General features: G+C 42.9%; 2 protein-coding genes across 2 annotated transcripts; one reads left to right on the top strand and one right to left on the bottom strand.

Moving 5' to 3' along the window:
* Positions 1-85: 85 nt before the first annotated feature.
* On the bottom strand, positions 86-3,665 carry arsk (arylsulfatase family, member K). Its single transcript, XM_049578722.1, has 8 exons — positions 3,432-3,665; positions 3,084-3,213; positions 2,814-2,973; positions 2,250-2,532; positions 1,988-2,159; positions 1,035-1,259; positions 668-883; positions 86-571 (listed from the first exon to the last, which is right to left on the bottom strand). The coding sequence occupies exons 1-8, from the start codon at positions 3,537-3,539 to the stop codon at positions 297-299; spliced, it is 1,569 nt and encodes a 522-aa protein (XP_049434679.1). The 5' UTR covers positions 3,540-3,665; the 3' UTR covers positions 86-296.
* Positions 3,666-5,151: 1,486 nt separating this feature from the next.
* Positions 5,152-11,860, top strand: arrdc3a (arrestin domain containing 3a). Its single transcript, XM_049578262.1, has 8 exons — positions 5,152-5,698; positions 7,649-7,730; positions 7,867-8,014; positions 8,147-8,249; positions 8,402-8,658; positions 9,243-9,399; positions 9,496-9,638; positions 9,749-11,860. The coding sequence occupies exons 1-8, from the start codon at positions 5,419-5,421 to the stop codon at positions 9,815-9,817; spliced, it is 1,239 nt and encodes a 412-aa protein (XP_049434219.1). The 5' UTR covers positions 5,152-5,418; the 3' UTR covers positions 9,818-11,860.
* The last annotated feature ends 547 nt before the right edge of the window (positions 11,861-12,407 follow it).

Here is a 12,407-nt window from a genome sequence, read left to right as displayed (position 1 = left end):
TCAGTCAGCTGAGTGTCTACAGATGTAAACACAAACAGCAAAACTATACAAAAATGAACACAATAGCAACAGTTTATTTGGAAAATAACGATTTTATTATAGAAGGAATTTAATATACCTCACTTCATGACACTGTCACGTTAGGGAAAGCAAGTTAATCTATAGATATTTCAGCAAAAAAGGCAATTTAAAGTGCTCTACATAAAACATCAAGTCCTTGTTTAAGCAAAGTCTGAGTCCAGCTCATTAAAAAAGACACCCTGAAGTTAACCATCATCATAACCATAAAAAAAATATCACAAAGAGCCATAAAGCCACTTGTCAACAGCTCTCTCATTGGCTGAGGGATCTTTTTGCCAATCCACAAACCACCTGAGGTTAGCAATGACCTGACTGTAGTTTCCCCCCAAACTCTGGCGCCAGGCACTGAATGCTTCTTTATTGTAACGATGGACAGTTGTAGAGACTTTTGGATAGTCTACAATACTACGCAACAGCTTGTCCAGATGTGCTCGAACATTTGGGTATTTTAGAGCTACATCATGAAGTTCTTCCTTGTCCAGTGTTATATCTGCAAAAAAACACAAAGTACAGTTTTATCATTGTTTTTTTTCCATACTGAAAGCATATGAGGATTGAAGTTTAGTTTCTGAAATTGGGAACTCACCAAAAAGCTGTGGAGGGACACTCACACCATCTGCATAGGCAATATATTTCCACCGCCCACTTCTCAGCATGTAAGTAGAGGCATTAACATTACAGCCATGATATTCACTCAGAACCCAGTCTGGATGTTGCTTCTTGGAGAAAGTGCTGGCCTTGGATAGCAGAGGAAGGAGCGAGTGGCCACTAAGAATGCCTACTGCTGAAATATCAGCAATGTCTGCAAAATACACAAGTGTGTTACATCGAGTTAAAATACTAAAATCTAAATCTGGTAGTGCTTTTATTGACAGCAGAGAGACAGTTCTCTAACACTTTTATTCTACCTTTCAACAGACATTTTAATGTATGTTTTCTGTCTACTTCCTCACCTAGCACAGTGGGATAGAGATCAACTAAAGACACAAGCTGATTGACCTGCAGGCCAGACATCAGCCCAGGCCCCATGATCAGCAGGGGAACATGGGAGCTGCCTTCATACATTGACATCTTGTAGAACTGCCGGTGCTCCATAGCTAGCTCTCCGTGGTCGGCCGTGAAGATCACAATGGTGTTGTTAAGCAGGCCAGTCTCTCTCAGAGCGGAAATCACCTGACCTGGTGAGACAGAGAATGTGCAAGACACAGAGTAAGCATTGAGCTGCAGCTGGATTTTTACTTAATTTGATCTAAGAAATGACTTAAATTGTAATGGCAAGCCTTTGATATGTGAGCATGTTAAGTAACTTAAAGTGGGAGCATAAGTAAAGAAACAACTACTGCAATACATACAAGCAATACAGAGCATTTAACTCTTGCTGATGCATGCTACAGGAAATGGATCTTCCATGACAATTTCATATCATTGTGCCTATCAAAACCATTTACTGTTCTTTTTGCCTTTATTTATTGAGGGAGGTTTCACCTACAGTAATTCCAGTCACAGTACCCATATGTTCTATTAGGCTGCACTAAATCAACAGTGACACTGCTGAAGTAGTTCAGTGCAATTGACTGATATGCCTTAAATCTAGCTACCTGCTGTCACCTGCTATGCAATGCCTTGTTTTATAGCCAAATTAGTATGCTGGCTGTACTGGTCTCTCTCTGACACCACTTCACCTTTGTACTTGTATTTTGCCACATTGGGATCCTGTAAGATGAGTGCCTTGTGCGTGTTTGGGTCTGTGAACCTGAATAGGTTTGGTGCGGCTTCATTAGTAATCTTGGCAACAGAGTTTGGTTTGAACTTGAGCCATCTTTGTGAGTCTAATAACTTAGCTATCACACGCACTACCTCCTGCTTAGATAGTCCACCCCCTGGTGAATTACTGCTGTCAACTAACCCAGCATGGCGTCTGCTTCGGCACACATGGCATAATAGTAGGCCCTTATGCTTTTGACTTCGTCCTCAGTGAAATCACCGCTGCAGTTTTTGGTGAAGGTGGAGTAGTAGTCGACAGGGTGCATGGCAGCCATAGGCAGCCATTTAGGAACAGTGATGAGCTCAGAGGACACCTGTGTGTGTAAAATAAGAATTTAAAACCTAATAGTGATTTATGATAATGGAGAGAAAGCATTCTAGACACAGGAAAAGAAATAGCATGCCTTTTCCAGCCAGTATGGTGAGGTAAGGAAGGTGGATCCTCCTGCGGTGGGCCCCAGGGATTCAGTTCTGTACGGGTGAGGTAAATTGAGGCCAAGATACAGAGCGAAGGGCTGCTGTGACGATGCAGCTCTCTGGCGGATCCACTGTGCAGCCTTGTCTGTGGTTTCCCAGTCCTTCCTCATGACCCTTACTGTAGACATGTTCCCAACAAGTTGCGAAACAGGCCGGCCCTCTTGGCGCAGGAGGAACTGAACATCTCGTGTCCAGGCCTCGACTCGATTACTGCAGAAGTTGCACAGACACACAAATACTAACAAAGTGCAGGCAAAGACACATAAAAAAGGGGAAGTGGAAAGAAGCATGTAAGGACAAGTGTCCCAAAAGATGATTCACACTGTTCTGGAAAATAGCTGCCCACATACACAGTATATCATTCTTTGTCATACGCTAAGGTGCGTCTTTTGTGTTTTTGAGTGATGAATAGAAAGAAAGAAAGGTTAGTGTAGGTGTTTTCCCCTGTATCTGAGATACAGGCTCACTCTTGTTCCTGACAGTCTGCTTACCTGACAGAGTGACTCCCTGAGGTGTAGTCCAGCTTGCCCATCGACTTGGTAACATATCCATTCGCCTCCAGCAAATCCATCCATGTTGTTGCATTAGCATCCAGGCACTTATAGTTGTTCCATGACTGCGTGAGGTGAACAAACTGACCACTCCACATAGCTGCAGAACAGAGATAGAACAGTTAAACATACACTCATTATTCTACCTTTATTACCATCACATATGCCATAATATCTTTGTCCCCAGTGATGCTTTAATGGGTAACTTACCTGCTCTTGAGGGGCAGCAGATGGGCGAGCTGGTGTAAGCATTGAGGAATGTAGCACCAAGCTCCCTGAGATAGTTTATATATGGCAGCTTCACAACTTGGCTGCCAGGGTCGAAGGTCAATCGCCCATCCTGCATAAAGAAGAAAAATAACATTTGGACCCAAAGCTACTAAGGTGCACAGTCAAACAAAGATTAAATGTGAAAAATACTGCATCTCTGTTTAATCTTGAACTACAGCCTGTCCTGTCCAGTGCTGTAGCCTACATACATATAAAAACTCTACTGTTATTGTGTCAGTTACTATACAGTGGTAAAGCACTGTGACATGTAACATTATTCATACTTACAAATGCATCACTCATCACCATCACAATGTTGGGTCTGGTTGCATTTTGGCACAAACTTTGACCACAGATTTGAAGAAGGAATATCAAAGCCAGCACTTCCGTATTCATGACGTCTCACCTCTTCAGATATGGTAATGTGCCGATGTAATAATATAGATTTGTCAAGACTGAATGAGATTCATGACAGAAGACAGTCAAAAGTTGTTCCTGTTTTCAAGTACTGGTTATTTTCCGAGTCTGAGGGACTTGACATATACATCCTGGTTACGCTTTCAAAATAAGAGTTTTCTTATATTATGGCAAAAAGAAGCAGTCCAACTTTATGAAAATGTTTTGGGGATTTTTTTCCAGTGGAAAAAAATACTTCATTGATAAATAGAAATATTCACTCCCACTGCCACCAATAATTGCGAAAATAATTATAAGAATAAAAAGCTTTTACATGGGGATACATAAATAAAGCTTACTGTAATGACAAACTATAACCTCTGGGGGGCAGCATTAATCTTTTAACAAAACACCTCTGCTGAACATTGTTGTTGAGCTGGCACTGTTATGTTCACAACTGTAGAGTAGCACAATCACAGAGATGCATGTCTATGTGTTTGTGAGACCAACTAAATATTTAGCCAATAACTTATGAAGTGAAACAGCCTCATACGACTGCAAGTGGTGCCATTTTTAAATGAAAGGGGTTAGCATGGAATATTGTTTTTTAATTGATCTTGCAACCATAGACTTTCAGAGACACTGTAATTATCCAACTACTTCCTGCAACTTAAATGCTCATTATCGCAGATAATTGTATTGCTGAACTGGTGTGGCACCTTATAAATAACCACAATGAATCACAAATGTTTTGCATTGTCATGATCAGTGTGTTGACGGCAATGCACAATGCACAATTACAGTGCTGTTCAACAGGTGATGCTGCAGCTCACGTTAGAAGCCCTGGTGGCCACCAGATGGCGTTTTGAGCCTCAGAGTTGTTTTTCTGTAAACTGTGACTTCAACACAATGAGAAATCCCAACCCCCCATATGTGCACGGATTGTTTTAATGTTAAAACAGGGATATATGATATAGATGAATATATGGGAACCCTCTCTGAAAGTCTGCCCATACCCTTAAATCGTGTGGATTTATGGTATACGGGAATTGTACATGATCTATGCTGCAGGCATCATGCAAGATTCAGCTCTGTTGTTTTCTGTTGATGGATGGAGAGGTTGTAGTGTCCCTGGATGTATGTGAGACCATATGTGTGGATTATATGGCAGATGTAAACAATGCATTTGCAAGCCAAGACATAAGGGTGTAAAATGGAAGGCTCAGAAAAGATGCCAAGGTGAACCAGTTATGTGTGGTTATGTTATAAAGAGTGGAAATGTGTGTTTTTATTTGTTTCTAGTGGGCCCTACAATCTGTACACATATTTCTTATAGCACTCTGAATAAAAAGCCTGGAGATGAGTAGGGATGAGACTTTTTGGGGATATATATTTATGTGTTTTAAATACAACAAATGAGCTGTAAAGACTCACCTATAAATCTACTGTGGTGAACATTTCTTTGTGCAGTCTTTCAGCTGTTTAACCAAACTTGTCATCTGGCTCAGAGCCACACTTCACTGCCTTGTTCCAGAAGGCGGAAGGAGGGGGCAGCGGAGCGCCGCGCATGCGCCCAAGGTTGTTTTTCACACAGCCTGTCGCTTAAAGTGAGCTGAGCTACGGGGGTTTCCTTGTCTTTGACTGGAGACCAACTCGCAGAGAGGCGGATGATAACAGCATCCCTTGCTGTTATTCAGCCATCACACATCTCAATGAACTGCTCGCACAGAAGCCACTGATCGTGCCTACTGCTTTTTGCAGGGCAGAGATACTGATCAGTGTCTAAAGACTGCATCCCCCCCTTTTTTCTTATGAAATTATATTTTTCATAGACTCTCTTTTCTAACTTCAAGGTCTCCGTAGCCTATCTCTTTCCACCATGGTGCTAGGAAAGGTAAAGAGCTTCACAGTGAGCTACGACTGTCTCAATGACAGCAATGTTCCCGTCTTCTCCAGCGGGGACTGCGTCTCAGGGAGGGTGATCATCGAAGTCACCGGAGAGATCCGCGTGAAATCTCTCAAAATCCACGCTAAAGGATTTGCTAAAGTTCGTTGGACTGAGTCGAGAAATGCTGGATCCAACACTGCCTACACGCAAAACTACACAGAAGAAGTGGAATATCTAAATCACAAAGATATTTTAATTGGACACGAGAGAGGTAAGAGATTTTTGTTTTATTGTAACAGCAGAAGTTTTAGAGAAACTGTGGATGCTCTTTGTGCTGGTTGAGATCAGCTTCACTTGGCAATGCTGTTTCCTTATATTTCAATGTTAATACCTTAATAATAAGAATTCAAAACCTTTTATATTGTAGTTTCTTTCATGTGCTGGTGTTGGTGTTAAGTGGCTGCGTACAGCTCCATCCTTACTTGTTTGTGTCAAGGTGTCAGAATGAATGACAGCACCTCGACTGCCTTGTGTTTTTCACAGTATTTCAAGTGTAAAACGACAATAATTCTCATTTTTAAAACGCGGGACGACAGACTAATAACGTGCAGTGGTGTATGTGCGGCTTTGTTGGACATTTTCGACGCAGAAACGCGTTAAATTTAGCGTTTCTTTGTAGCTTTTCTTAAGTTTCCACCCATTGTTCAAAGCGGTTCAATCCTGTTCAGAAAACTGGACCGGGCGGGGGCGGGGCGACGCGCATGCTCCTCCCCCGCCCGCGCGTGATTGGCTGAGGTGCTCATGTGTGGCCAATGACATCACTGTTCTTGCAGAGAGTGACAGAAAATTCTGCAACTTTTTAATTAAGAAAACACCTGCAAAATGGCATGAGTTGGTACAAGTAGCTGTTCAAAATACATTATAATATGCGGTATTGGTGCAAAATTGATAGTGTCCATTCTTCTTCCATTGACAACACCATTCCTTTGCACATATGTGCTTTGTAGGGAGATAATATGATGTTGCATTGGGGTTTATTGTCAGCAGCTTTGTGCTTTAGACATTCGCGTTCATTCAACCGCATTATGGTTGCTTGTAATACGGAAAAGCCTTCATTGTAGACGCTTGCATGTGCATACGTGTGCCTTTACTGGCTTGGGTTTCGCTTCCTTCATGTGCAACACCTTTTTACTCTTATAATTAAATGGATAAATAGTTTCTGTCCACTCGGCAGCAGCTTATTGAGTGTGTATCAGGTGAAGCTGTCATTTTGCTTGACTGTCAGACATTTAGTCTGCCTATGGCAAGGGCTAAGGGTTAAATTGAGGTGATATATTGTTGCAGTACGCGCAACACTACCCAAAATAATACTTCTTACAAAGCTACTATTCTACCCAAGCTATTTATGAGACATTTCCGGTGATGCTGAGGCAGATAAAAGGGTGGAAAAATTGCGGTAGTAGGTGGTCGGAGGGAGCAGGCTTGTTAGTAGTGACTGCGGTGTCGCACAGTGAATGCGTAATGAGAGCAGAGCGGCTGTGGGAAGCTGCTCACACCGGTTTAGGCCGGTCTCCTCCTGCTGGAGTCTGCCGTTTGACTGACAGCTCCGCACTTGTTTACCACACGACTGCTGCTGCTGCTGCTGCTAGGGGGAGGGAGTGCTGAGCTGGCAGAAGCACACCCGGCTTGTCGACCCAGCTCTTCAAAAAGCACTCTTGTTGGTTTAAATGGAAAAAAAAAATGTTTTTAATCCGTATGAGCAATTTGCCGACGCCTTACCCTCTGCAATAAGATGCTCTTGTTTTTCAGAGATAAATGGAAATTGGTCCTAGTTTATGAGACAGATTAACCTACACATTTTGTTGTTGCCCCATATATCCCAGTCCCCCCCCACAATAGCTTGGTATTTCCATCATACATGCCACAATAGGATCTCTTGGATGTTGTTCTTTGTCCATACAAAAGCATGCTCAGTCATGCACGTACAGTTTCTGCCACCTCATACACAACTTCTTTGGTGTGCTCTAGTCTAGATATTAGTCTGCTGCTCATCTCTCAATACATTTTTATTTCAACGGACAGATATGATAGTAAAATCCGTTTATTCTCTTCTGTCTCCCCCACCCTGTGTTTTTTGGTATGACTTTCAGATGCCTTCGTAGAGCATTTTGCCCAGGTATGGTATACATGTGTTTGGAATATTGTCCTCCTTGTGTTTCAGACGATGACAACTCGGAGGAAGGACTCACCACTATCCATTCAGGAAGACATGAGTATGCATTCAGCCTCGAGCTTCCACAGACGTAAGTGTTTTAATACCGCACTTTGAATTGAATATCAACATCATCGTTATTGAGCTGGAGGGTATACAGTATGAGCTCTTGACAGTTAATGTAACCCCCGTTCTCTTCTTGTTCCCTCATCTCGTCTTTCCTGTAGACCTCTGGCTACCTCTTTTGAAGGGAAGCACGGCAGTGTGCGCTACTGGGTAAAGGCAGAACTCCACAGGCCATGGCTCCTGCCAATGAAGACCAAGAAGGAATTTACAGTCTTTGAGCACATTGACATCAACACTCCATTATTGCTGGTAAGTGCTCTTTAAACAACCTTATATTTAGTCTAATTATTGGCTGAGACATTGGACAAAGAGAATCAGACTTTGGTGACACTGGTCGAGAATATTAGGAAAAACTCTCTGAATATTTTCCTTTTTCTTCAGTCACCACAGGCCGGCACGAAAGACAAGACACTTTGCTGTTGGTTCTGCACCTCAGGTCCTATTTCCCTAAGTGCCAAAATCGAAAGGAAGGGATACACCCCAGGTGAGAATGAGTAACTGATTCATAATGAGAATCTTGTTAGTCATCTATTCACCAGAAGTGCATTAATCAGTGATGACAATAAGATGATTACCACTGATGGACACATAGAGTAACTCGGATTAACCTCTCCTCTACCCTCTCTGACTTCGCAGGAGAGTCGATCCAAATCTTTGCCGAGATCGAGAACTGCTCTTCCCGCATGGTGGTGCCAAAGGCAGCCATCTATCAGACCCAGACCTTCTATGCCAAAGGGAAGATGAAGGAGGTCAAGCAGCTGGTGGCCAACCTGCGGGGAGAGTCTCTGTCCTCGGGCAAAACCGAGACCTGGAGTGGCAAGATGCTGAAGATCCCACCTGTCTCACCCTCCATCCTGGACTGCAGCATTATCAGAGTGGAGTACTCCCTCATGGTGAGTACAGTCTTGCTGTAGTTGGGCTACACTCACACCCCATTCTTTTTCTTTGCCACTTTACCTTTACTGGCATGGACACATAGGTGTTTCTGCCCTTAATACAGTCTCCTCTTGTTATTATAATCACCATTACTCAGCACCATTATCAGTACAGAATCAATATTTCCTAATAGGCCAATCAGTCTCTAGGCCAAGGACCTGGCTGACTCAGCTTGCATTGCCAAATCTGGGCCTTGGATTGCACCAGGTGTTATCTCCACATGCTGCTAAGAGCATTAGCCCAGAATATCTTTGGTAACACCTGCCTCGAAGGTGCTTATAACCTCTTTACTCTGCGAACAGACAGCCACCAGGCGCAGACTCTGCCTTGCGTAAGCACCAGACCTCAAGTTACTGACCCACATATGGTTGAACTTATTTAGCCCAGACAAGCATGGTTTTATTTTATAGAGGATTAAAAAGCTGTTCGATTTCATGCTGAATGTTCCGCTTCAAAGCCCTTTATTTACACTGCAGCATGTTTACTATACCTGAGAATGACTTGCATTTTCTGACCTACTGTGCTGTCCTCACGTGTTCAGGTTTACGTGGACATACCTGGGGCGATTAACCTTTCCCTGAACCTGCCCCTGGTCATTGGAACCATCCCTCTCCACCCCTTCGGCTCCCGTACCTCCAGCGTCAGCAGCCAGTGCAGCATGAGCTGGTTGGGCATGGGACTGCCTGAGAGGCCTGAAGGTAGGTTGGATCTCAAGGTCATGATTTACATTAAGGACTCTATTCTTGAGTATGCTTCCCAAGAATGCTAACACGTGGCTCGCTCTTCCTCTGCAGCTCCTCCAAGCTATGCAGAAATTGTGACAGAAGAGCAGAGGCAGAGCAGTCTGGATGTCCCAGCAGCCCGTGAGGAGCTGGACGGACCTCTCTTCGCCTACATTCACGAGTTCCGCTTCCAGCCTCCTCCTCTGTACTCCGAGGTAAGCACCAAGTAACACAGAGCAAGGCATTTGTCCATTTATATCTTTATTACAGACTAAATTAAATCAGATGTATTTCAATATATTAACCCTCTTTTTTTCCACTCCAGATCGATCCTAACCCCGATCACGCCACACGCACAGAGGAGCGCAGGCTTGACGCCTGTCCATCACGCTGAAGGGTATTTCTGAAATTCCCCCGACTGACTTGGGGATCTCAAAAGAAACCCGCGTGCAAGGCTCAGCTTTGTTTATTTTTCTCCAACAACAACGTTCACACAACGCTGTTGACAGCAAGAGAGAAATGAAGTATCCAACCAACAGACAAAGACTTGGACAAATACCCACGGTTGAGTTGGGTTGGACAAACCTGTTCCTGCCTTCCCTCAGCAAGAGAAACAGGAGTCACTAGTTTGGGGCATCGCTTCCTTCCTGTGTCAGCCTGCTGAGGATGGGACGCATACAGACAAACACATATTCAGTCTGTATGAAAAGCCCCACTGGTAGCGAGAGCCCTGGCGATAGTATTGACAATGACGATGAAGAATCAGCAAGGCTCTGCCTGCCAAGCTCCTCTTTAACCCTTTGATTCTTCTGAACTCGTGGCACATAAGGACATGACTCCTAATACAAAGGGCAGGACTAATCATGTCCAGACTTCAGCAGAATCACCTAAAGAAAACGGAATGAAGAGAGAAAATTAACAACGTTCTAACCACCATAGTCTGTATGAATGAGAGCATTCAGTGGCAGCACTCAACAACAGAGCAAAGACTAGTTCCTCCTGCCTCATTTTGGATTTTTGTTTTGCACATTTTATTCTTTACTTGAGTTGTGTGGCTCTGTTTAATGAGAATTGAAAAAAGAAATCACTAATAGTTTGGTTCCAGCCTTGTAATGCACCAGACAAAGAATATATGAGACTGCAGGCTTCTTTTAAGACTTTCATCTGCATAACTTTTGAGCAGCGCTGAGAACAGGATTTGATTTTGGAGAAAAAAAAGATTGACAAGGACAAGAACAATGCACTGATTTGTTTAAGATTTTTTTCTTTTTTTCTCCTTACGACATTTCCTCAGTGACTTATAACAACCACAGACTGGACTTTAACAAAAACTGCAGCACACTATCTCCATCTGGAAGCTCTTTTAAGATGTTGCCTCCTCAGCTTGGATCCAAGTGTGGCTTCCCTCCTCTTTTAGTTTAGCTCTGTTATTCTGTTTTTGTATTTAGCTCCAATCATAGAATAGCTTTTTTAGCCTTTTTTGTGTTGAGGTTGCTCTGGATTTGGACTAGGAGGGTTGCAGACCTGTATTTGCCACTCAAAAAATCGTAGCTGAAGAGAAAAGTGTGAGTCCGTGTGTGAGCGTGTGTGTGTGTGTGTGTGTGTGTGTGTGAAACAGAGAGGGTGGTACCCTAATTACCTGCAGCCCCTCTACTCCTAATCTCAGGGCAAGCCAGGCTTGCATAACTGCCCAAAAAGCACTGTCTCAGGTGGTCGTCTCACTTGCCAAACGGTTGGAAAGAAAAAGAGAAAAAAAAAATGTTATAGGTTTTTCTTTTAAATTGCACTGTTAAAAATAATGAAGCGTTTTTTTTTTTTTTTGTAACTACCAAAACAAGAGGATAGACCTGCAGAGAAGCAAGGCAGCTTTCCGAGATTAATCACATTCCCTTTTTGTCCTGCTGCACTTGCCCAGATCATCCAACCAACAGTTAGACTCTACCAGACCAGTGAAGCCAGAATGCTAGCTATAAAAAAAAAAAGAAAAGAAAGGAAGGTAAAAGAGGCGCGACAAAGCAAACCCGGCACAAATGTAAAGCCGGGGATGTTGCTGAACCTCTGTTCAGACTGGTCAGAACAAGTAGTAGTAGGTTGACATGAGTAATACATTGGTTTTCTAACTCATTCAACACAAAAGACCAGCTGCAACAGAGGTTTGACATAGAGAAGTAAAAAAGAAACGCAGCACTTTTTTGATAAGAAAACAATGAAAAAAAAAAGCATTCAATGGTGAAGGTCTGGAGAAAAACCGTGGTACCAACCATGTTATACTAGAGGATTTTTCAGTAAAGCAGTGTTGTGTAGGACGTTAATGCATTTTTTTTTTAAGATTAGTGACCTTTTTTTAAGTTTACATTTAAAACGTAGCTGACACAAGTTTGTGCGTGTGTGTGTGTGTGTGTGTGTGTGTGTGTGTGTGTGTGTGTGTGTGTGTGTGCACGCTCTTATCGAGATCCAGCTGGCAACTAAATACACAGCTTCTGACAGTAATCCACAAACTGCAGATTATTAAAGTGATCTTATCTTCGTGGCCTTGACACAGAAAAGACCTGATCATGATTCTTCATCTTACAGTGTCTTTGTTAACTCGTGTTCTCCTTTTTATTATTGTTTGTACACACCTGTATGTTTTAGACCTTTCCATGTTTATTCAAAAGGACAAAAAGGGAAGAGGGGAAAAAAAAAAAGTCCTTTAGAAGCAAGTGTTGCAAAAATGATATCCTGGACAGGCCTCTCGATTGTGTTGTTTTTCTGACGCTGATGAAGCTATTTTTTTTTTCCATGTATTTCTGGGCATTGATATAGTTTGCTTCCTAGTTTAACAAGCAACGTTCCTGAGTTAGCCTCCCTGACCTCTTTGGTCCCCCCTCAGGCCTAGGGGTGGCAGCTGTTGATCAGCATCCCCCCCACCCCTTTGAGAAACATTTAGGGATAGCATACAAACCCCTTCTTCCACGGTAAACTTATATCTTATCCTGATTATA

This window comes from Epinephelus fuscoguttatus, linkage group LG6 (genome assembly GCF_011397635.1).
Source record: "Epinephelus fuscoguttatus linkage group LG6, E.fuscoguttatus.final_Chr_v1".
NCBI classification, from domain to species: domain Eukaryota; kingdom Metazoa; phylum Chordata; class Actinopteri; order Perciformes; family Serranidae; genus Epinephelus; species Epinephelus fuscoguttatus.
This window is presented reverse-complemented; position numbering and strand designations above follow the sequence as displayed.

Coding starts and splice junctions, on each gene's coding strand:
- arrdc3a (XM_049578262.1), top strand. CDS start 5,419: ATGGTGCTAGGAAAGGTAAAGAGCTTCACAGTGAGCTACGACTGTCTC. Junction 5,699..7,648: donor TTTAATTGGACACGAGAGAG/GTAAGAGATTTT, acceptor CTTGTGTTTCAG/ACGATGACAACTCGGAGGAA. Junction 8,250..8,401: donor AAGGAAGGGATACACCCCAG/GTGAGAATGAGT, acceptor CTGACTTCGCAG/GAGAGTCGATCCAAATCTTT.
- arsk (XM_049578722.1), bottom strand. CDS start 3,539: ATGAATACGGAAGTGCTGGCTTTGATATTCCTTCTTCAAATCTGTGGT. Junction 3,214..3,431: donor TGGTGATGAGTGATGCATTT/GTAAGTATGAAT, acceptor TTCTTTATGCAG/GATGGGCGATTGACCTTCGA. Junction 572..667: donor TGTCCCTCCACAGCTTTTTG/GTGAGTTCCCAA, acceptor GTTTTTTTGCAG/ATATAACACTGGACAAGGAA.